Consider the following 23,291-nt stretch of genomic DNA (forward strand, 5'->3'; position numbering starts at 1 on the left):
ACACACACACACACACACACACATGGGTAAATAGATAGGTAGGTAAAGATAGTTAGATAGATAGATAGATAGATAGATAGATAGATAGATATAGATAGATATAGATAGGTAAGATAGATATAGATAGATAAGATAGATAGATAGATAGATAGATATTCTCTATAAAGAAAAAGCATCATAGCTAATTTTCCTAAACTTTTAGAAACTAGAGAACTCCATGTAGTATCAGATCCGTGTATCTGTCATTTCTTCAGTGGAAGCAGAAAAGGGGTGGGGGAGGCTGATAAAGAAATCCTTTCTTGATCTAACCTGAATATATTTAATCTTAGATCGAATTTGTACAACCCACACATGATACGATGGAGGGAGAAAAAGCCAGATGGCCAGAACTATCACCTCTGAGAGGCCCAACCAGGAGATGAGAAGGTCATAAAAATTCCACAGTGAGATTTCGTACGTTGGGAATCTCTCGAATAGTTCGTTTTAACAAGACGGGTGGGGAGGAATTAACATACTGGCTTTTGTTTCACTAAATACACATCGAGATAAGGGGAGGGGTTCTAAACTCCCTTATCTATCCCTGTATGCTTGAGAGACCTCAGACGCTGCTTTGAACTCCTACAGGAATGGTCTCATCTCAATAAAGAATTTTTTTGTAATACGTTTGGATACGTTTTCAGAAGTTCATTCTTGTTGAGTGAATGGGAAAAGTTCCGTAGCCTGACATGTAGATTTTTTTTTTAAGCTGTTCAATAACTGAGGCAGATGATATATATATATATATATATTTTAAAGGAGAAATATATTTCAATCCCCAAGCACTGACGGATATTTTCATCTGGTCTTGCCGGATCGTTCAGCAACGAGATCCTGACTTTATTGGAAGTGACTGCATTTAATTGTTGCATTGATCCCTGATCCACGATTCTTTCTTTCTTTTAAGGCCGGAGGCGTACGACTGCCTTGGAAACGTTCTGTCCTTCCACTTTCGCACAAAGTGCACGAGCTACACAGAAGCTGCTTAGCAAGATCCACTGAAAGGGGAAGAGGGAGAGGTCGCAAGGATTCTAGCAACCGGATTACAGCTGGTCCTTGACTTACGAGGAGCCCAAAATGTCACTTGTTAAGCGAGGCGTTTTTGTTTAGGCTTTGCCTTGTTTTATAACTTTCCTCGCCACAGTTCTTAAGTGAATCACTACGGTTGCTAAGCGAGTCATACATTCGTTAAGGGAATCTGGCTTCCCCCATTGACTTTGCTTGTCTGAAGGTCGCAAAAGGGGATCACGTGGGACACTGCGACTGTCGTAAACGTGAGCCAGTCACCAAGTGTCTGAATTTTGATCATGGGGACGCTGCAACGGTCGTTAAGTGTGAAAAAATGGTCATAAGGCACATCCTTCAGTGCCGTTGTAATTTTGAACGGTCTCTAAATGAACTGTGTTAAGTACGGGTAGTCCTTGACTTACAACAGTTCCCTTAGTGACCACTCAAAGTCACAATGGTGCTGAAAAAAGCGAGTTAGGATCATTTCTCACACTTGTAGCCGTTTCAGCATCCCCATGGTCACAGGATTTGCATTTGGATGCCTGACAGCTGACTCACATTTATGACGGTTGGCAGTGTCCCGGGGTCATGTGATCACCTTTTGGGACCTTCTGACCAGCAGCGTTAATGGGGGAACCACATTCACTTAACAACGGTGTCACTAATTTAATAGCTGCAGTGGCTCGCTTGACAAATGTGGCAAGGAAAGTCGTAAAAGGGGGCAAAACTCACTCACAGGCTCCATTGTGGTCGTAAGTTGAGGACTACTTGTAAAATAGATCAGAGAAGGAAAAAAAAATGCTGCTGCTTTTGTGCTCTGGTCTTCCTCTCCTTATTCTCGAGGTTTTCGTGATGATTAGCGGCCGGGAGGCCAAAACATATGAAGAACAGCCACAGGAAACTCTAGACCTAGAAAACCTAGAACGACGCCACCTCCGGTCCGATTTAAGTACAGTATATAAAATCATACATTGCAATGTCCTACCTGTCAATGAATACTTCAGCTTCAACCATAACAACACAAGAGCACACAATAGATACAAACTCAAGGTTAACCGCACCAAACTTGATTGCAGGAAATACGACTTCAAGCAAGAGTGGTCAATGCCTGGAATACTCTACCTGACTCTGTGGTTTCTTCCCCAAACCCCAAAAACTTTAACCTTAGACTGTCTACTATTGACCTCACCCCTTTCCTAAGAGGTCTGTAGGGGACATGCATAAGTGCACCAACGTGCCCACCGTCCCTGTCCTATTGTTTCTTTTTATTTTTCTTATACGTATCTATCTCATGTATTCAACACTTTATTTATTCTTATACCTGTATCTTGTGAGCGATTGACAAATCAAATAAATACTAAATACTAAAACACTAGGAATTGGGTATCAAGGCTCAAGGTTGACTCAGTTTTCCATCCATCCGAGGTGGGTAAAAGGAGGACCCAAATCGTTGGGGGCAACAGGCTGACCCTGTAAAACTGCTTAGAGAGGGCTGTAAAGCACCATAAAGCGGTATATAAGTCTAACTGCTATTGCTATGTCTAGATTAATGAGAAGAAGGACCTGGAGTGACATGAGAGCAGTCTTCCAGTATCTCAGGGTTTGCCACAAAGAAGAGGGAGTCAAGCTATTCTCTAAAGCACCTGAAGGCAGGACAAGAAGCAATGGGTGGAAAGTAATCAAGGAGAAAAGCAACCCAAAACCCAGAAGAAGAAATTTCCCGTCAGTGAGAACAATTAACCAGCGGAACTACTTGACTCCAGAAGTTACGAATGCTCCAACACTGGATGTTTTAAACAAGAGATTGGACAGCCATTTGTCTGAAATGGTATACTATAAGGTCTCCTGCTTGAGCAAGGGGTTGGACTAGAAGACCTCCGAGGTCCCTTCCAACTCTATTATTCTGTCATACAGAAGCTGGAAGAGGACATTTAAGTGCACGATCGAACCTCCTTCAGACCTACACAAACGATTTAGATCAGGGGGTGTCAAACTCGCAGGCCAGATGCGTCACATACTGGCCCCCCCACTCCTGCCCGGTTTAAGGAAGGGGGGGGAAAGTCCCTATGCGTCATGTGACGCTGCCGTGACGACGCGAGTTTGACGCCCCTCATTTAGATGTTCAAACTCGAAAACAAAGCCTGGCTTCCTAAGGTAGCCAACATTCTCCGTCTTAATCACTGCTGGTTTGGAGGACGTCTCAGAGCTAAGTGTAATATGGCTCAGTGAGGTGTTCAAACCTCTTCCCTTCACCTTGATTAATTCTTCATTAACTCTTGTCCTTGAATCCACCTGGATAGGGGGCTCTGTTCTGTCTATGTTTTCAACCACGTCTTTGGCAGGATGGATCTTTTGTTAACCCAGCAGCCTTTCCTTCTCTTCACATTTAAGGGCTGAGATTAAACTGGAAATCCAGGTTTAAAACATCCGCTCGGGGGGTGAAATTGATCTATGGGTAACCTTTACCTTTAATCAACCTTTTTCTTTTCTTTCTTTTTTTTTTAATCCTCCCCCCTCCCCTTTCCTTTCTATTTCTTTTCCTTTTAAAGGAATACAGGCAGTCCTCGACTTACAAAAGTTCATTTAATGACCGAAGTTACAACATCACTGAAAAAAAAGTGATTTATGTCATTTTTTTCCCCACACTTATTGCAGTATCTCATGGTGACCAGAATTCAGGCGCTTAGCAACTGATTCATATTTATGACGGCTGAAGGTCCTGGGGTCACGTGATCCCCCTTTGCGACCTTCTGACAAGCCAAGACAATGGGGAAGCCAGATTCGCTTAACGACCGTGTTACTAAGCTAACAACTGCGGAGATTCGCTTAATATCTGTGGCAGGTAAGATTGTAAAATGGGACAAAACGCACTTAACAAATGTCTCACTTTAACAACAGGAATGTCAGGCTCAACTGTGGTTGTAAGTTGAGGACCACCTGTACCAACAGTAGTGCTACCAATATTTATTTATGTATGTATGTATGTATGTATGTATGTATTATGGCATAATGCATATGGATTAGCGATACATATTAATTTTTAATCCAGATTTAATCCAATAATCTATCCATACACAAATATCAATAATTTAATCAAATTTAATCCAATAATTTAATTCATCTATACACAAATATCAATGCCTAGACAGACGTGAATGCTCTTATAATAGTAATAACTAGAGATTTCTAGTTAAAATGATATAAGAAACTTAGTTCTATACTTTTCAATAATAAATTAATGAGACAAGGAAATTCAAATTTGGTGGTATTTGCAAACATTTTGTTCATAAAGGTAAAAGTTCCCCTTGCACATGCATGCTAGTCGTTGTTTCTGGTTCTAGGGGGCGCTGCTCATCTCCGTTACAAAGCTGAAGAAGAACCAGCGCTGTCCGAAGACGTCTCCGTGGTCAGGTGGCTGGCATGACTAAACGCTAAAGGCGCACAGAATGCTGTTACCTTCCCACCAAAGTGGTGCCTATTTTTGTACTTGCATTTTTCATATGCTTTCGAACTGCTAGGTTGGCAGAAGCTGGTCCAAGGAACGGGAGCTCACTCCATGATGCGGCGCTAGGGATTTGAACCGCTGAACTGCCGAACCTTTCTGATCGACAAGCTCAGCATCAGCCCCTGAGCAACCGCGTCCCCTTTGTTCATTTAGTGGCACTTTATTCTTTATCTACCAAGTCTCCTTACACCTTTATTTCATTTTGTTTCTTTAAATGTAATAAGTACATACAGTCCTTGACTTACCACCACAATGAAGCCCAAAATTTCTGTTGCTAAGCGAGACAGTTGTTAAGTGAATTTTGCTCCACTTTACTTGCCACAGCTGTTAAGTGAATCCCTGCAGTTGTTAAGTTACTAACACAGGTTGTTAAGTGAATCTTTGGCTTTCCCATTGACTTTGATCATCGGAAGGTCGCAAAATGTGATCACATGATCCCGGGAAACTGTGAACGTCATAAATAGGAGCCAGTTGCCAAGTGTTTGAATTCTGATCACGTGACCATGGTCATAAGTGTTGTGCCCCTGTCAGAATCTGACTCGGTGGAGAAAGCTGAACAGCTGACAGGGAGTGGGAGTGTGGTTCCGTTGGCTGTGGAAGAAACTGGGGAAGGGCAAAGTCTGGCTGGGCAGAGCAGGAGAGGGGGAGAACAAGGGAGAGAGAGTTCAGAGGAAGACCCAGGCCCACCCCCTCTTCATCCTAGGGCATGCAGGGAGGAATGGAGAAGGGAGCAACATGGGTTGCGTGGCTTATGGGGAAGGAAAGGGTCCTGATTCCCTTCATTAGCTGCAGCTGGGAACAAAGTGTATAAAAGAGGAAGCTGCGCACGGCAAGTTGTTGGGAGCAAACGTGAATTTATCTTGTATCATTGTGGCTTATCTGGGTTCCTGGCATCTTCCCAACAGTGTGAGTTTTGCCGTGCTTTCAAGTCGGAAATTCTTGCTCCTGCCCTGCCAAACTAATTATTTCAGTTTGGTTTGTTTGGATTTTAAGTTACAGTTTGTGTGTACCTTGTTTTGGACTACTATTTTCTACAGTCAAAGGCTGTTCCTGGGAGAATTTTTCTCAAGCCCAGAAGGTAACCTGGACAAAGTTGGAGATACTAAGGGGACTCTTATTGCTTATCTGTGTTGCCTTTGTGCCACACCCCGGATCATCAAAAGAAGTGTGAAAAACAGTCACAAGTCACTGTATTCAGGACCATTATAGCTTCCAACGCTCACGAAGCGAACTGTTTTAAGCCGAGGACTACCTGTTCTCCTCAGGGGCACCAGGTTTGAAAAGGTGAACTTGGGGAATCCGGGGGAGAGGGGTGGGCGGGTTCCAGTGGGACCACAGAGCTTCTGCCAAACAACAGAAAGATAGAAAAAAGAGAAAGGTAGAAGAACTTTCCTTCTGTCTCACCTCGAATGACCTTCACATTGAACCGGAGTCGCCGTAAAGCTTCTTCTGCGTTGAAGTTACATTTCACCAATTCGTAGAGCGCCTGTGGGAGACACAACGAGGACGATTGGAAAAGCAGCTCTGGCTATGGGGACAAGAAAGAGGCTGCTGAGAAGCAGGAACCTGAGCAGGGAAGGGGATGGGAAGAAGCAGTGAGACCTTGTCGTTGTCTGGCACCGTGCACAGAAACGATAGGATAACAATGGCTGAGGAGGAACCAGGCTCAACTGCAGCGCCCCTAAGTGGCATTATGAAGAAACGTGTGCAAGAAAACAACCAAGCTCAGGGAGCACCAAGGACCCCACAGTCCTTCTCCTCCAATTCCTCCTCTCCACCACCTCCTCCTCCTCCATGGCATCCTTCTCCACCACCACCCCTTCCTCCATCTCCATGTCCTCCTCCTGTCTACCTCTCCACCTTCTCCATGTCCTTCTCCTGCTCCTCCTCTCCTCTTCCGTGTCCTCCTTCTCCACCACACCTCCTCCTCTCCATGTTCTCCTCCATGTCCTTCTTCTCCACCACCTCCCCTTCCTCCACCTCCTCCATGTCCTTCTCCTGCTCCTCCTCTCCTCTTCCGTGTCCTCCTTCTCCTCTTCCGTGTCCTCCATGTTCTCCTCCATGTCCTCCACCTCCCCTTCCTCCATCTCCATGTCCTCCTCCTGTCTACCTCTCCTCCTCCTCCATGTCCTTCTCCTGCTCCTCCTCTCCTCTTCCGTGTCCTCCTTCTCCACCACACCTCCTCCTCTCCATGTTCTCCTCCATGTCCTTCTTCTCCACCACCTCCCCTTCCTCCACCTCCTCCATGTCCTTCTCCTGCTCCTCCTCTCCTCTTCCGTGTCCTCCTTCTCTACCACACCTCCTCCTCTCCATGTTCTCCTCCATGTCCTCCACCTCCCCTTCCTCCATCTCCATGTCCTCCTCCTGTCTACCTCTCCTCCTCCTCCATGTCCTTCTCCTGCTCCTCCTCTCCTCTTCCGTGTCCTCCTTCTCCACCACACCTCCTCCTCTCCATGTTCTCCTCCATGTCCACCACCTCCTTCTCCTCCATGTCCTTCTTCTCCACCACCTCCCCTTCCTCCACCTCCTCCATGTCCTTCTCCTGCTCCTCCTCTCCTCTTCCGTGTCCTCCTTCTCTACCACACCTCCTCCTCTCCATGTTCTCCTCCATGTCCTCCACCTCCCCTTCCTCCATCTCCATGTCCTCCTCCTGTCTACCTCTCCACCTTCTCCATGTTCTTCTCCTGCTCCTCCTCTCCTCTTCCGTGTCCTCCTCCACCACGCCTCCTCCTCTCCATGTTCTCCTCCATGTCCACCACCTCCTTCTCCTCCATGTCCTTCTTCTCCACCACCTCCCTTCTCCTCCACCTCCTCCATGTCCTTCTCCTGCTCCTCCTCTCCTCTTCCGTGTCCTCCTTCTCTACCACACCTCCTCCTCTCCATGTTCTCCTCCATGTCCTCCACCTCCCCTTCCTCCATCTCCATGTCCTCCTCCTGTCTACCTCTCCTCCTCCTCCATGTTCTTCTCCTGCTCCTCCTCTCCTCTTCCGTGTCTTCCTTCTCCACCACACCTCCTCCTCTCCATGTCCTCCTCCATGTCCTCCACCTCCTCCTCCTCCATGGCATCCTTCTCCAGCACCTCCTTCTCCTCCATGTCCTTCTTCTCCACCACCTCCCCTTCCTCCACCTCCTCCATGTCCTCCTCCTGTCTACCTCCCCACCTGCTCCATGTCCTTCTCCTGCTCCTCCTCTCCTCTTCCATGTCCTCCTTCTCTACCACACCTCCTCCTCTCCATGTTCTCCTCCATGTCCTCCACCTCCCCTTCCTCCATCTCCATGTCCTCCTCCTGTCTACCTCTCCTCCTCCTCCATGTTCTTCTCCTGCTCCTCCTCTCCTCTTCCGTGTCTTCCTTCTCCACCACACCTCCTCCTCTCCATGTCCTCCTCCATGTCCTCCACCTCCTCCTCCTCCTCCATGGCATCCTTCTCCACCACCTCCTTCTCCTCCATGTCCTTCTTCTCCACCACCACCCCTTCCTCCATCTCCATGTCCTCCTCCTGTCTACCTCTCCACCTTCTCCATGTCCTTCTCCTGCTCCTCCTCTCCTCTTCCGTGTCCTCCTTCTCCACCACACCTCCTCCTCTCCATGTTCTCCTCCATGTCCTTCTTCTCCACCACCTCCCCTTCCTCCACCTCCTCCATGTCCTTCTCCTGCTCCTCCTCTCCTCTCTCCGTGTCCTCCTTCTCTACCACACCTCCTCCTCTCTCCATGTTCTCCTCCATGTCCTCCACCTCCCCTTCCTCCATCTCCATGTCCTCCTCCTGTCTACCTCTCCTCCTCCTCCATGTCCTTCTCCTGCTCCTCCTCTCCTCTTCCGTGTCCTCCTTCTCCACCACACCTCCTCCTCTCCATGTTCTCCTCCATGTCCACCACCTCCTTCTCCACCACCTCCCCTTCCTCCACCTCCTCCATGTCCTTCTCCTGCTCCTCCTCTCCTCTTCCGTGTCCTCCTTCTCTACCACACCTCCTCCTCTCCATGTTCTCCTCCATGTCCTCCACCTCCCTTCCTCCATCTCCATGTCCTCCTCCTGTCTACCTCTCCTCCTCCTCCATGTCCTTCTCCTGCTCCTCCTCTCCTCTTCCGTGTCCTCCTTCTCCACCACACCTCCTCCTCTCCATGTTCTCCTCCATGTCCACCACCTCCTTCTCCTCCATGTCCTTCTTCTCCACCACCTCCCCTTCCTCCACCTCCTCCATGTCCTTCTCCTGCTCCTCCTCTCCTCTTCCGTGTCCTCCTTCTCTACCACACCTCCTCCTCTCCATGTTCTCCTCCATGTCCTCCACCTCCCTTCCTCCATCTCCATGTCCTCCTCCTGTCTACCTCTCCACCTTCTCCATGTTCTTCTCCTGCTCCTCCTCTCCTCTTCCGTGTCCTCCTCCACCACGCCTCCTCCTCTCCATGTTCTCCTCCATGTCCACCACCTCCTTCTCCTCCATGTCCTTCTTCTCCACCACCTCCCCTTCCTCCACCTCCTCCATGTCCTTCTCCTGCTCCTCCTCTCCTCTTCCGTGTCCTCCTTCTCTACCACACCTCCTCCTCTCCATGTTCTCCTCCATGTCCTCCACCTCCCCTTCCTCCATCTCCATGTCCTCCTCCTGTCTACCTCTCCTCCTCCTCCATGTTCTTCTCCTGCTCCTCCTCTCCTCTTCCGTGTCTTCCTTCTCCACCACACCTCCTCCTCTCCATGTCCTCCTCCATGTCCTCCACCTCCTCCTCCTCCATGGCATCCTTCTCCAGCACCTCCTTCTCCTCCATGTCCTTCTTCTCCACCACCTCCCCTTCCTCCACCTCCTCCATGTCCTCCTCCTGTCTACCTCCCCACCTGCTCCATGTCCTTCTCCTGCTCCTCCTCTCCTCTTCCATGTCCTCCTTCTCTACCACACCTCCTCCTCTCCATGTTCTCCTCCATGTCCTCCACCTCCCCTTCCTCCATCTCCATGTCCTCCTCCTGTCTACCTCTCCTCCTCCTCCATGTTCTTCTCCTGCTCCTCCTCTCCTCTTCCGTGTCTTCCTTCTCCACCACACCTCCTCCTCTCCATGTCCTCCTCCATGTCCTCCACCTCCTCCTCCTCCTCCATGGCATCCTTCTCCACCACCTCCTTCTCCTCCATGTCCTTCTTCTCCACCACCTCCCCTTCCTCCACCTCCTCCATGTCCTCCTCCTGTCTACCTCCCCACCTGCTCCATGTCCTTCTCCTGCTCCTCCTCCTCTTCCATGTCCTCCTTCTCTACCACACCTCCTCCTCTCCATGTTCTCCTCCATGTCCTCCACCTCCCCTTCCTCCATCTCCATGTCCTCCTCCTGTCTACCTCTCCTCCTCCTCCATGTCCTTCTCCTGCTCCTCCTCTCCTCTTCCGTGTCCTCCTTCTCCACCACACCTCCTCCTCTCCATGTTCTCCTCCATGTCCACCACCTCCTTCTCCTCCATGTCCTTCTTCTCCACCACCTCCCCTTCCTCCACCTCCTCCATGTCCTTCTCCTGCTCCTCCTCTCCTCTTCCGTGTCCTCCTTCTCTACCACACCTCCTCCTCTCCATGTTCTCCTCCATGTCCTCCACCTCCCCTTCCTCCATCTCCATGTCCTCCTCCTGTCTACCTCTCCACCTTCTCCATGTTCTTCTCCTGCTCCTCCTCTCCTCTTCCGTGTCATCCTTCTCCACCACACCTCCTCCTCTCCATGTTCTCCTCCATGTCCTCCACCTCCTCCTCCTCCATGGCATCCTTCTCCACCACCTCCTTCTCCTCCATGTCCTTCTTCTCCACCACCTCCCCTTCCTCCACCTCCTCCATGTCCTCCTCCTGTCTACCTCCCCACCTGCTCCATGTCCTTCTCCTGCTCCTCCTCTCCTCTTCCATGTCCTCCTTCTCTACCACACCTCCTCCTCTCCATGTTCTCCTCCATGTCCTCCACCTCCCCTTCCTCCATCTCCATGTCCTCCTCCTGTCTACCTCTCCTCCTCCTCCATGTCCTTCTCCTGCTCCTCCTCTCCTCTTCCGTGTCCTCCTTCTCCACCACACCTCCTCCTCTCCATGTTCTCCTCCATGTCCACCACCTCCTTCTCCTCCATGTCCTTCTTCTCCACCACCTCCCCTTCCTCCACCTCCTCCATGTCCTTCTCCTGCTCCTCCTCTCCTCTTCCGTGTCCTCCTTCTCTACCACACCTCCTCCTCTCCATGTTCTCCTCCATGTCCTCCACCTCCCCTTCCTCCATGTCCTCCTCCTGTCTACCTCTCCTCCTCCTCCATGTCCTTCTCCTGCTCCTCCTCTCCTCTTCCGTGTCCTCCTTCTCCACCACACCTCCTCCTCTCCATGTTCTCCTCCATGTCCACCACCTCCTTCTCCTCCATGTCCTTCTTCTCCACCACCTCCCCTTCCTCCACCTCCTCCATGTCCTTCTCCTGCTCCTCCTCTCCTCTTCCGTGTCCTCCTTCTCTACCACACCTCCTCCTCTCCATGTTCTCCTCCATGTCCTCCACCTCCCCTTCCTCCATCTCCATGTCCTCCTCCTGTCTACCTCTCCTCCTCCTCCATGTCCTTCTCCTGCTCCTCCTCTCCTCTTCCGTGTCCTCCTTCTCCACCACACCTCCTCCTCTCCATGTTCTCCTCCATGTCCACCACCTCCTTCTCCTCCATGTCCTTCTTCTCCACCACCTCCCCTTCCTCCACCTCCTCCATGTCCTTCTCCTGCTCCTCCTCTCCTCTTCCGTGTCCTCCTTCTCTACCACACCTCCTCCTCTCCATGTTCTCCTCCATGTCCTCCACCTCCCCTTCCTCCATCTCCATGTCCTCCTCCTGTCTACCTCTCCTCCTCCTCCATGTCCTTCCCCTGCTCCTCCTCTCCTCTTCCGTGTCCTCCTTCTCCACCACACCTCCTCCTCTCCATGTTCTCCTCCATGTCCACCACCTCCTTCTCCTCCATGTCCTTCTTCTCCACCACCTCCCCTTCCTCCACCTCCTCCATGTCCTTCTCCTGCTCCTCCTCTCCTCTTCCGTGTCCTCCTTCTCCACCACACCTCCTCCTCTCCATGTTCTCCTCCATGTCCACCACCTCCTCCATGTCCTTCTTCTCCACCACCTCCCCTTCCTCCACCTCCTCCATGTCCTTCTCCTGCTCCTCCTCTCCTCTTCCGTGTCCTCCTTCTCCACCACACCTCCTCCTCTCCATGTTCTCCTCCATGTCCTCCACCTCCCCTTCCTCCATCTCCATGTCCTCCTCCTGTCTACCTCTCCTCCTCCTCCATGTCCTTCTCCTGCTCCTCCTCTCCTCTTCCATGTCCTCCTTCTCCACCACATCTCCTCCTCTCCATGTTCTCCATGTTCTCCTCCATGTCCTCCACCTCCATGGCACCCTTCTCCACCACCTCCCCTTCCTTCACCTCCCCCCCCCATTCCCTTCCAGCACTGAGATCTTTGGGTAATAAAAAAATCTGCATGAAAAGAACCAGGCTTAGAGAGCATCAAGGATCCTTCCATTGCGCATCTGATGATGAAGACCTTGACATCTTGGCAGGGCTTAGAAACATCCTTCCCTCCAAGGGGAGAGAACATCTGCAGCTCAGGGTTAATCTCTGCGGTCCTTGGCTCTCTCTGAGCTGGTTGTCTTTTTTTCCTCCATGACTCAGCTAGCTAACACCTTCCCCAGACAAGCACCTGCCAGCTTTTGCATCTAGTAGCTAACGTTTCGTCTGACCTGGTCACTTCTTTTGCGCAAATGTTAAGAATCACTGCAAGGGCTGAAAAACCTTTGAGGAAAGACTAATCTATTATTATTATTTTGTTGTTGTTGTTGTTGCCCTAGTATTCTTCTCTGCTGAGGGGAGGTTGGAGGCGGCATCGGGATTTTTAAATTAACTCATTCCTTAATCTTCCTACCGCTCATCAGCACTTCCCTTGCGGCCATCTCCCTCGTGATGGGGAGCCTTAGCCACACAACACTCACTTGTTCGTTATCCTTCACCATCTCTCCTTCAGGAAGCCTGGCATTGGAGACTTCATCCCATCTCCTCTTGATGGCTCGGAAGAGGAATTCCTCCACCTCCCTCTCCGGAAGGATGTTTGGGTCCCACAGCAACTGGTCATCATTTTCATAGACTGGATAAAAAAACAAGAGTGAGGGAGAGACACAGAGAGAGGGAGAGACTAAACCCAGAGTTTAGTGTAGTGGTTAAAGTCCTGGCCAGAAACGGTGAGTTCTAGTCCCCCTTTAGGCATGAAAGCCGGCTGGGTGACTTTGGGCCAATCACTGGGAGATGGTGAGTTCTAGTCCCGCCTTAGGCATGAAAGCTGGCTGGGTGACTTTGGGCCAATCACCGGGAAATGGTGAGTTCTAGTCCCGCCTTAGGCATGAAAGCCGGCTGGGTGACTTTGGGCCAATCAGCAGGAGATGGTGAGTTCTAGTCCCGCCTTAGGCATGAAAGCCAGCTGGGTGACTTTGGGCCTATCACCAGGAGATGTTGAGTTCTAGTCCCGCCTTAGGCATGAAAGCCGGCTGGGTGACTTTGGGCCAATCAGCAGGAGATGTTGAGTTCTAGTCGCGCCTTAGGCATGAAAGCCGGCTGGGTGACTTTGGGCCAATCACCAAGAGACGGTGAGTTCTAGTCCTGCCTTAAGGCGTGAAAGCCACTTGGGTGACTTTGGGCCAATCACCAGGAGATGGTGAGTTCTAGTCCCGCCTTAGGCATGAAAGCCGGCTGGGTGATTTGGGCCAATCACCAGGAAATGGTGAGTTCTAGTCCCGCCTTTAGGCATGAAAGCCAGCTGGGTGAATTTGGGCCTATCACCAGGAGATGGTGAGTTCTAGTCCCGCTTTAGGCATGAAAGCTGATTGGGTGACTTTGGGCCAGTTCTTTTCTCTCAGCCCAACCCATCTCACAGTATTGTTGTGGGGAAGACAGGAGAAGGAAGGAGTATTAGGTATGGTTGCTGCCTTGAGTTACTTATAAGATTAAAAAAAGGGGGGGAGATAGAAACCAAATAAATAAGGAAATAAGCAAGCAAGCAATTTCTCCATTCCCGTTCCAAGGAACCTAGGAAACTGGGCTCAACCAAATTGAGTCCTAGACTCTGGCTGCAACATATGACAATTGTGTGACAAATATTCAGCACTTTAACTCTGGTGTGAGAACCTCAACGAAAAACTCAAAATAGGTTTGCAAAGAAGAAGACAAAGTGTTCAAGCCACAAGGCCTGTTCTTTTAATTGTCTGCAAAACATGGCAATTTTCACTTTTTTTTTTCTCCCCACAGGGACTATTTCGTTGCTTTTCCAGAACTCCCAAATCCTCAGCTGGCCTTGTCCAAGGACAGCCCGATTTGCGCAGTCCCTGGACCTGAAGGTTAACTTCTAGGAAGAGAGATTAAAGACACCCATACGGCACTGCCGAAGGCTAAAGCGACAAGGCTCCACGCAAGAGAAAAACCGCTCACCTTTTTCCCCCTGTCTGTTCAAGTGCAAGAGAGGGACAACGGCCTGATACTGAGGTCCCAACATGATCTCCTGAAGGGGGTGGAAAAGTAAAATGCGTAGGTGTTATAAGCGGAAGGACATCATCTTTGAGGATGGAGTGGCTAAATTCCATCTGCAAAAGGGACAGGTAGAGGTAAAAGTTCCCCGTGCGTATACGGGCTAGTCGTTTCCAGCTCTAGGGGGCGCTGCTCATCTCCGTTACAAAGCCGAAGAAGAGCCAGCGCTGTCCGAAGACGTCTCCGCGGTCGTGTGGCCGGCGCGACTAAACGCCGAAGGCGCACGGAACTCTCTCCCCTTCCCGCCAAAGGCGTCCTTGTCTTTCTACTTGGCATTTTTTTTACATGCTTTCGAACGGCTAGGTTGGCAGAAGCTGGGACAAGGAACAGGGAGCTCACTCCGTTTACGCTGTGCTGGGGATTCGAACTGCCGAACTGCTGACCTTTCTGATCGACAAGATCAGCGCCTCAGCCACTCAAGGGAAACACATTTCCTTTAACTGAAATCTCTGCCTGGGAAGCTTCAGTGGTGCAGGTAATCCTCAACTTACAATCACAACCGAGCCCCAAATTTCTGTGGCTGAGCAAGACGGTTGTTAAACAAACCTTGTCCCATTTTAGGACCTCTGTTGCCACAGCTGTTACATAAATCACTGCAGTGGTTAAGTTGTTACAAAAAAGAGGTTGAGACTCTAGAAAAAGTACAGAGAAGATCAATCAGGATGATGAGGGGACTGAAGGCTAAAACATATGAAGAACAGTTGCAGGAACTGGGCATGGCTGGTCTAGGGAAGAGAAGGACCAGGGGAGACATGATAGCAGTCTTCCAGTATTTGAGGGGCTGCCACAGAGAGGAGGAAGGGGAGTCAAGCTGTTTTCTAAAGTGCCTGTAGGCCAGACAAGGAATTAATGGATGGAAACTGAACAAGGAAAGTTTTAACCTGGGAATAAGGAGAAACTTTCTGACAGTGAGGACAATCAACCCATGGAACAGAAGTTGCCCTCAGAAGTTGTGGGAGCTTCATCCCTGGAGGCTTTCAAGAAGAGGTTGGACTGCCATCTGTCAGAAATGGTGTAGGGTCTTCCTGCTCGGGCGGGGGGTTGGACTAGATGACCTGCAAGGTCCCTTCCAACTCTTTTAATCTGAATCATGTAGTTTTTAAACGAATCAGGGGTCAGCCCTGAAGTTGGCCTAACTGCAGCAATTTTCTGCCCTGCAGCCTTTCCTATGAGAGTTTAGTTTTCACATTGCTTCGGGGCTGACACAGACTGGCGCTGAGGGGCAGGGATTGGGAGGGGGTATAGAGATAGCTGGGGTCCTGAACCCAAAATCAAATTCTTTCCCCTGGGAATCAAGGACATTTCTGCAGGTGCTCAGAAGGTGGAGACTGAGGTCACCTAGCAACTGGACTGTAAGCTGATTGGATCATGTGACTGGTGACTTTGGGGAGGGGGAGAGACTGTTATGGCCTGTCAGCCGCCAGCGTAGCTGGCGGCAGAATTGGATGATGAGGGGATTGGGGTGGAACTTGGGCCAGTTCTGGAGTCTGGGGAAGGCTCTGATGGGTGCTCTGTCTCGGATGCAGAGATAGAGCCAGGACCATCTGGCATTTCCCAGCCACCGGAGAGGCAGTTGCTTTCGAAGGCTGATATGAGTGAGGAGGAAGAACAGCTGAGGCCTGTTCCAGACACACGTATGCACAGAGCTGTTAGGAGAGGGGAACAACGAAGGTCAGGGAGTCGACTCAGGAAGCAAAGCACACGGGGACCCTGAATGGCCCTTCCCTGGCTGGGGGAATAAAGAAAGAAAGGGGAGTAGTTGTCGTAGGAGACAACAGTTCAAAGATTTCGCTCATAGCGTTTCGTTCTGCTTGCCAGAACTTAATTTGCAGCCTTTCAACTGATAAGGTCTGTTGCTGGCGTTCGCTCTTTGAAGGACTATTGTCTGGACTTTTTGGTGGGTGAATGCCAATTCATTCACAAGAGGTAAATTAAAGAGGGGTTTTCCGTGGCAAGGAGTCTGTCTCTTACTTCTGCTAAGGCTGGGTCAGAGCAGTGACAAACTTTTATTTTAATTGGGTGCAGAACCGGTGGGAACTTAAGAGCTAGTTTCCCACCACGCTTGTGCCAATATGATATGTCCTGATAAACTGTTCTTGAGTCAGAGTTCTTATTGCTGGAGAGGGATCACTTGAAACCTTGACATCTGGCTTCTCCCAGATGATTTGGCTTGTCGGAAGCCGGCTGGGAAGGTCGCAAATGTTGATCTCGTGACCACGGGGCAGTACAACTGTCATAAATACATGCCTGAAGCTTGGATCACGTGACCACGAGGACGCTGCAACGGTCATAAGAGTGGAAAAACGGCCCTAAGTCATGCTTTCAATGCTGTTGTAACGTTGAACAGTCACTAAGTGAATGGTTGTAAGTTGAGGACTATCTGTAATCAACAGTCGCCAAACGGTGGGCCCTGGCACACTGGTGGGCCCTGAGAAAATTTTGGTGGGCCGCAGAGAAATCTCACCCCCAGAGCACCCCCCACAAAGCAATTAAAACGGTCTGCGCAGAAACACAAGGCTGCGCCGCCCACATGGCCCGTGGGAATCCTCCCCGCCCGCTCACTCTTTACCCGGCAAACTTGCCTACTAAGTTGCTATTTTTCCTTTTTCTGACCATCAGCTGTTCTGCTGTGCCGGGAGATTTAGATTAGCTAGGAAGCAGGAAATCATTGGATTTCTTGCTTTCTAGCTAGTCTTTAGATCTTCGGCTCTGCTTTTAAGCACAGCCGAACCTCCCTTAGGACTGAAGGTTCTATTATTCAGTGCATTATCTGTTGTCTGATAACTCCACCTCTAGGCCACCGTACCCCTCAGGCAGCTGTGCTAATGAGGGATGACAATTATGGGATGCCAAAGCCTTACCTTCTTGCAGTCATTAGGAGCGATGGAATCTTCTTCCGAGTCTTCAGCGGAGAAGGAAGCACAAGGGGAGGAACAGGGAGCCTTGTCTCCATCTGCCACAAAATTAGCTTGAGGGGGAAAAAGAAAGACAAGATAACCTCTTTCTGCTTTAAATTGAGAAAACTGTTATTTTTTTTTAGTGGGGTTTTCCCTGGTGATCTCTGAGCTTGGTTGCCTTTTTTGGGGGGGGTGCAGACGTTTCATGACTCAACTAGATAACATCATCAGTGCTACTAGCGAATGGGGTTTGCTGAGAGCACGGGAGCTGAGAACAAATCCTACTGCCTTCCGGCACCGATGATCTTACCTAGTTGGGTTATGAAACGTCTGCAAGAAAACAACTTAGCTCAGTGACCTCCAAGGACCTCGCAGTTCAGCCCTGGGCTACACGTTTTTTCCTTCTTCTAAAGTTGGTTTTGTCAACGATAAAAGCAGAGGACACTTAACAACTATTCTAAAGCAGATTAAGACAATTTGGAGTCCAGCTGGATAATTATTTTGTCTACCAATGAAGTCACAAATATCAAGTCTCTTTGGGTCGATATTATCTCTGTTTTTTTTTTAATCTTGATTTAGTCAGTTTGTAACTTGATGTTTCTTCCAATGCTTCCGCCATTGATTCTGTAACAGTTCTATAGCTATTCTATAGATAACTATTTTTGTACACAGTTTTTATGTTTTTATATTTTACTTGCAGATCGCTCAGAGTTGCTCTGTGAAGGAAATGGGCTGTTTCTAAGACACACACACACAAAACATACATACACACAAAATTGTAAGCAGCTCTAATATTTTCAGCTACATCCCAGAATATAGAATATTCTATACATAGACAGAATAAACACTTATAAAAAGATGAACAAGTAGATATCCAAAGTGTTCGTCGTTTTACTTTCATAAAAAAAAGAGTATATGTCCCTCTTTTAAAGCTTCCTCAACCCTCAATTTGCACATTGTCATTTTGGACTCCCCATCCAATTGGCAGGCTGGCTGGATATTCCTTGAAAAAGTGTTCCAACTCTCATTCAGAAAAGGTGAGAAAAAACCAGCTGCATTATCTTGTCAGTGCCATTTCTGTAAGTGTTCTGCACCTGGTTTACTTTCTTTCTATTATCTCTCGTCCATTAAAACAGTGGCCCCCAACCTTTTTTGTCCCACGGACCGGTACCGGCATCACAAAATGATCCACGGACCGGTACCGGCATCAGCACGCACGACCAAGGCAAGGCGAGCCGAGCGACCGGCCAGCCAGCCGTCCCCCGCTTCTCCCCGCCACCTTCAACTCCTTTGTACCTTCTCGCGGCCGATGGGCTTTTCAAGCTCTTTCTTAATCTCCTCCTGAGTAACGCAAGACTCCACCGCCATTGGGACGGCTCTTCGTTCAAAGCCGCCCCCCCCCCCTTCGATGAAACTAAGGCGTGAGGATTACTTCAGCACCCAACACCACTTTCCAACCGACGATCGACAAGCTCACCCGGAAGCACTTTCTCAAGCGCCGTCGAAACAAGATGGCGGCGCCCACTTCTTTGCAGCCCAGTAAAAAATGATCCACGGACCGGTACCGGTCTGGGGCCCGGTGGTTGGGGACCACTGCATTAAAACATCTATAGGAGCACTTGGTTGGAAGCCTGCGTATTACAGGTCTTTTCTCTCCAAAATACAGTTGTAAGTCCTCAACTTACAACAGTTCATTTAGTGACCATTCGAAGTTACAATGGAGCTGAAAAAAAGGACTTATGGCCGTTTTCCATACTCATGTCCATTGCAGAATCCCCATGGTCACATGATCAAAATTCAGCTGCTTGACAACTGGTTCATATTTATGACGATGGGGTCATGTGATCCCCTTTGGTGACCTTCTGACAAGCAAATTCAACGGGGAAACCAGATTCACTTAACAACCAGGTTACTACCTTAACAGTTGCAGTGATTCATTTAACAATGGCGGCAAGAAAGTTTTGCTTCTCATCCAAGGAGCTTCTTCAGCTCTGACTGGATGGTGGGCAATGGAGGGATTTATATTCCTGGCAGACAGCTGGTCATTTGCATCCTTTTAGAGAAACATTTTTTTAATAAGAATTTTTTATTTTGACAACAAACATAGAGGAAACACAAACACAAAACATATAATAAAACCATCTTTCCATTGTACAGTATGTTGGTTGGTACATATCTGTTGTGCAGAATGTTAACAGTCTTCCCTTCTAAACTTGAATTAAAATTCTTATTACATAAATCAGCTATCCATACCTGATATTGTTATCAAACCATTATTAGACCTTGATTGTAAGTTCATATCATCCTTTTCGAGCAGTTCATATCATCTCGTTTTTACAATGTCTAGTTCATATCATTCTTTTCACAATAATCAAATATAACATATCATTTCAATATATCATCTTTACTATTATCTCTATATTGCAATATATGTTATTTCTCTGCTTTCTTATCTAGCCATTGATAAAATAAATCCCATATTTTATAATATTCTTTTTCATCTTTCAGAGAAACATTGAGGCCACTTGGAGGTTTATCAGTGTCTTCAGGGTCATCTGAGTGATGTAAATACTAGTGTAAAGTAGTGCAAATAGGCGTGGTGCCTTCTTGGAACTGCTGAAAGGACTGTGTTGTAAACAGGACATATATGATATTGTATCTCTCCCTCTCTGTTGAGTGAGGGATGTTCAGTTTTGACACAAACGGCCTCTTTGACCCCTCTTTCAAACCAACTTTCAAGTGGCCCCAACCACTTTCTAAAAGGATGCAAATGACCAGATGACTGCAAGCAATATAAATCCTTCCATTTCCCCCCCGCCATCCACTCGGAGCTGAAGCAGATTCTTGGATGCGAAGTGAAAACGACCTCCAAGAAAAAAAAACAGAAAGTCCACTTGCCTCCTGAAAAAGAGACACCTTTGTAACGTGTCAAAATGTTCAAGTTAAAAAAAAAAAAAAAGTCACAGCTGAAAGGAAAAAAACAAAAACAAAAAAAGCAAAAGTGGTGGAGAGATTTGTTTTCTTGGGCTGAAGTAGAAATCGGGGCACGCTGGAGATGTAGAAGATGATTAATCCCAGGAAAGGCAGAAGTGGCCAATTTGGGCGAGACCGCGAAGGGTGAGGATATCTCTATGACAACAGGGATCAGAAGAGTGAAAGCAATGGGTCCTCCTAGGAGCGACGCATGCCTGCAAAAGCTGGGCGTTTAAGAAAGAATTAGTGGAGGAAGAAGACAGGCATCTCTGAATTATGGATCTGAAGGTGGTTACTAAGTTACCGTGGACTTCAAGAGGAGTCAATCAATTGGGCCAAGAGAAAATAAAGGCTGACCGCTATCCTGAGATGATTAGCAAGCAGAATCTCACCTATTATGGACACGTGATGGGAATAAATGACAGAAAAGCTGGAAGGGACCTTGGAGGTCTTCTAGCCCAATTGCCTGCTCAGCAAGGAGAACCTATGTACCATTTCAGACAAAAGGTTGTCCAATCTCTTCTTAAAACTTGTGCTAATGTCACGAAATTTCTCCAGAGTCCTAGGTTGCTTCTCTCCTTGGTAGGTTTCCATCCATTGCTCCTTCAGGTGCTTCAGAACAGGGGTCTCCAACCTTGGCCAACTTTAGGACTTGTGGACTTCAACTCCCAGAATTCCTCAGCCAGCAAGCTGCACCTTGAAGAGTTGAAGTCCACAAGTCTTAAAAAGTTGCTAAGGTCGGAGACCTCTGCTTTGGAGAATAGGATGTCCCCTTTCTTCTTTTTGGCAGCCCCTTAGATATTGGGTGGGTTAGAAAAATACAGTGGCGATTAGCATGCTTGAATGAAGGAGAAAGAAGAGCAAGGCCCTAAATAACAAATATTTTCTTGAAAGCTTCCAGTGATGACGCTCCCACAACTTCTGAAGGCAACTTTTGTTCCATGGGTTGATTGTTCACACTGTCAAAAAAAATTCTCCTTATTTCCAGGTTAAATCTCTCCTTGTTCAGTTTCCATCCATTATTCCTTGTCTGGCCTTCAGGGGCTTTAGGAAATAGCTTGGCCCTCTCCTCTCTCTGGCAGCCCCTCAAATATTGGAAGACTGCTATCCTGTCTCCCCTGGTCCTTCTCTTCCCTAGATTAGCCAAGCCCAATTCCTGCAACTGTTCTTCATATGTTTTAGTCTCCAGTCCCCTAATCATCCTGGTTGCTCTTCTCTGCACTCTTTCCAGAGTCTCAACATCTATAGTGTGGTGACCAAAACTGGATGGAATATTCCAGGTGTGGTCTTGCCAAGGCTTTACAGAGTAGTATTAGTACCTCACGTGATCTTGATTGAATCCCTCTGTTAATGCAACTTAGGGATTGCATTGGCTTTTTTGGCTGACACCGCACAATGTTGGCTCATATTTAACTGGTTTAACTGGTTGTCCGCTAAGATTCCAAGATCCCTCTCACAGTTACAACTATTAGGTCTACAATCTACATGTGCACTTGGATGAAGAAGATCAGAGATATTTCTGGAATGTCTTTCTGTGGTTGAGTGAGACAGTTAAGTCAGTTTTGCGACGTGTCTTGACAGAGTTGTTAAGTGAACCACTGCAGTTGGGAAGTGAGTACCAAGTTGTTAAGTGAATTTGGCTTCCCCATTGACTGCTTGTTAGAAGGCCGCCAAGTGAGATTACCTGACCCCAGGACATTGCAACCGTCATAAATATGAGTCAGTTACCAAGCCCCCTAATTTTGCTCACGTAACCATGGGGATGTTGCAGCGGTCATAACTGTGAATAATGGTCGTAAGTCACTTTTTTCAATCCTGTTGTAACTTTGAACGGTCACTAAATGAACTGTTGTAAGTCGAGGGCAACCTGTAGACAGCTGGAACAATCTTTGAGCCTGTTAAATAAGCTGTATGAATAAGGCCAGTATGAGCAGTCCTCGACCTACGACCACAGAATTTCTGTTGCTAAGCAAAGTACTATACTTGTTAAGTGAGTTTCGCCTGATTTTATGATCAATTATGACCAACCCCCAAAAAGAATAGTTTGAAAAGTAATTACAACATTAGGAAGAAACAGAAGAGAGGATTACTGAAGAGAGAATCAGAATTAGAGAGAGAAGGGGTCAAAAAGGGAAGGGAGAAGAGGAGGGGGGAAAGGAAAAGAAATTATAGAGGACAGAAACAGGACATAGAGAAACAGGGAAAACATACAAGGATTAAGGGTATAAGCCTATTTAGAAGACACAGAGATAATGGGTGAAGATTTAATTGATAGGGGGATTCTGCAAGGGTACATAAGATAGTATTGTTATATTAGAAATAGAAATGAAATTTGAAAATATGAAACAAGTGTGATTAAAATGATAGATAAAATACTCATTGTAATGTAATGGAATGTGTAATAAATGAAATAAAGAGAATGAGAGAATGAAATTAGGAAAGAAAGGGAACATTTTAATTATGATAAATGTGTTATAAAAATTTAAGTGAAGAGAAATATGAAAGAAACATGAAAAAATTATGGAAATATTATAAGTATTCCTAGAAGTATGATACTCTATTGAAAAGAAATGTTAAAGATGTCAAAGATTATAACTAAGATAGAGCTGAATTGGAATAGAATAAATATTTTATTCATTATTGTTATATATATATATTCTCTTTAAGAACTTAGTGCGTATTTTAAAAATGTACCAAGAAGAATTCAATTGGAATGTGTTATATTGAATGTTATAATTGTAAAGGCATAAATTGAAGTTTAAACAAGAGTTGAATGGATAAAAATTAAAAGATACAAAGGTGTCATACTCCAATTAGTAACTATAGGGAAAATTTTTGTTTAATGAGAAAAGAAAATATGAAATTGAAATAGGATAGACCAAAGTATAAATATAATGACTAGAAAGATACTGAAACTTAGAAAAAGATATACATAACTGAATTTAGGAAGGAATGAGATAATTAAAAGTAAGATTGAGAAAACCAGGGGAAGGGAAAAATTATTGAGAAAATGTTAAAATAGTAATAAGATATGGAATAGAACACAAAGATGAATATGAAATTGAATTTGTGTCTGTATGGAGAAGTGATAACCCGGGACCATGCTATTCTTAAAAAAAAGAAATTTTACTTGTATTATGTTTTGTGAAAACCCAAATAAAATTTTTATTTAAAAAAACAAAACAAAAAACCTCCAGGTTGTCCCAAAGGTGCTAGATCCATAGACCTTTAACTACACACTTTTGGGATGAATACCCTTCAACTGGAGCTGGAATATGAACAGATTTCCAGAAAAATTGCAGACTACAGGAACCATTTGCGCTTCAGATAGAGATGAAGACAACACA

The 23,291-nt window shown here is 47.2% G+C and overlaps 1 protein-coding gene across 3 annotated transcripts in view; it reads right to left on the reverse strand.

The window, feature by feature from the left end:
• The window catches only part of MIER2 (MIER family member 2), an 80,165-nt gene that overhangs the window by 14,957 nt on the left and 41,917 nt on the right, over positions 1 to 23,291 (reverse strand). For all 3 annotated transcript variants that reach the window (XM_087922676.1, XM_087922677.1, XM_087922675.1), the window contains exons 6-9: positions 16,936 to 17,042; positions 13,979 to 14,048; positions 12,493 to 12,644; positions 5,954 to 6,035 (exon numbers count right to left, since the gene is read on the reverse strand). In XM_087922676.1, the coding sequence (XP_087778802.1) occupies positions 5,954 to 6,035; positions 12,493 to 12,644; positions 13,979 to 14,048; positions 16,936 to 17,042 (411 nt within the window). The remainder of the gene's footprint in view (positions 1 to 5,953; positions 6,036 to 12,492; positions 12,645 to 13,978; positions 14,049 to 16,935; positions 17,043 to 23,291) is intronic.

The sequence above is a fragment of the Pseudonaja textilis genome, chromosome 1, assembly GCF_049901715.1.
Source record: "Pseudonaja textilis isolate UNSWEBS1 chromosome 1, rPseTex1.2, whole genome shotgun sequence".
Lineage (NCBI taxonomy): Eukaryota > Metazoa > Chordata > Lepidosauria > Squamata > Elapidae > Pseudonaja > Pseudonaja textilis.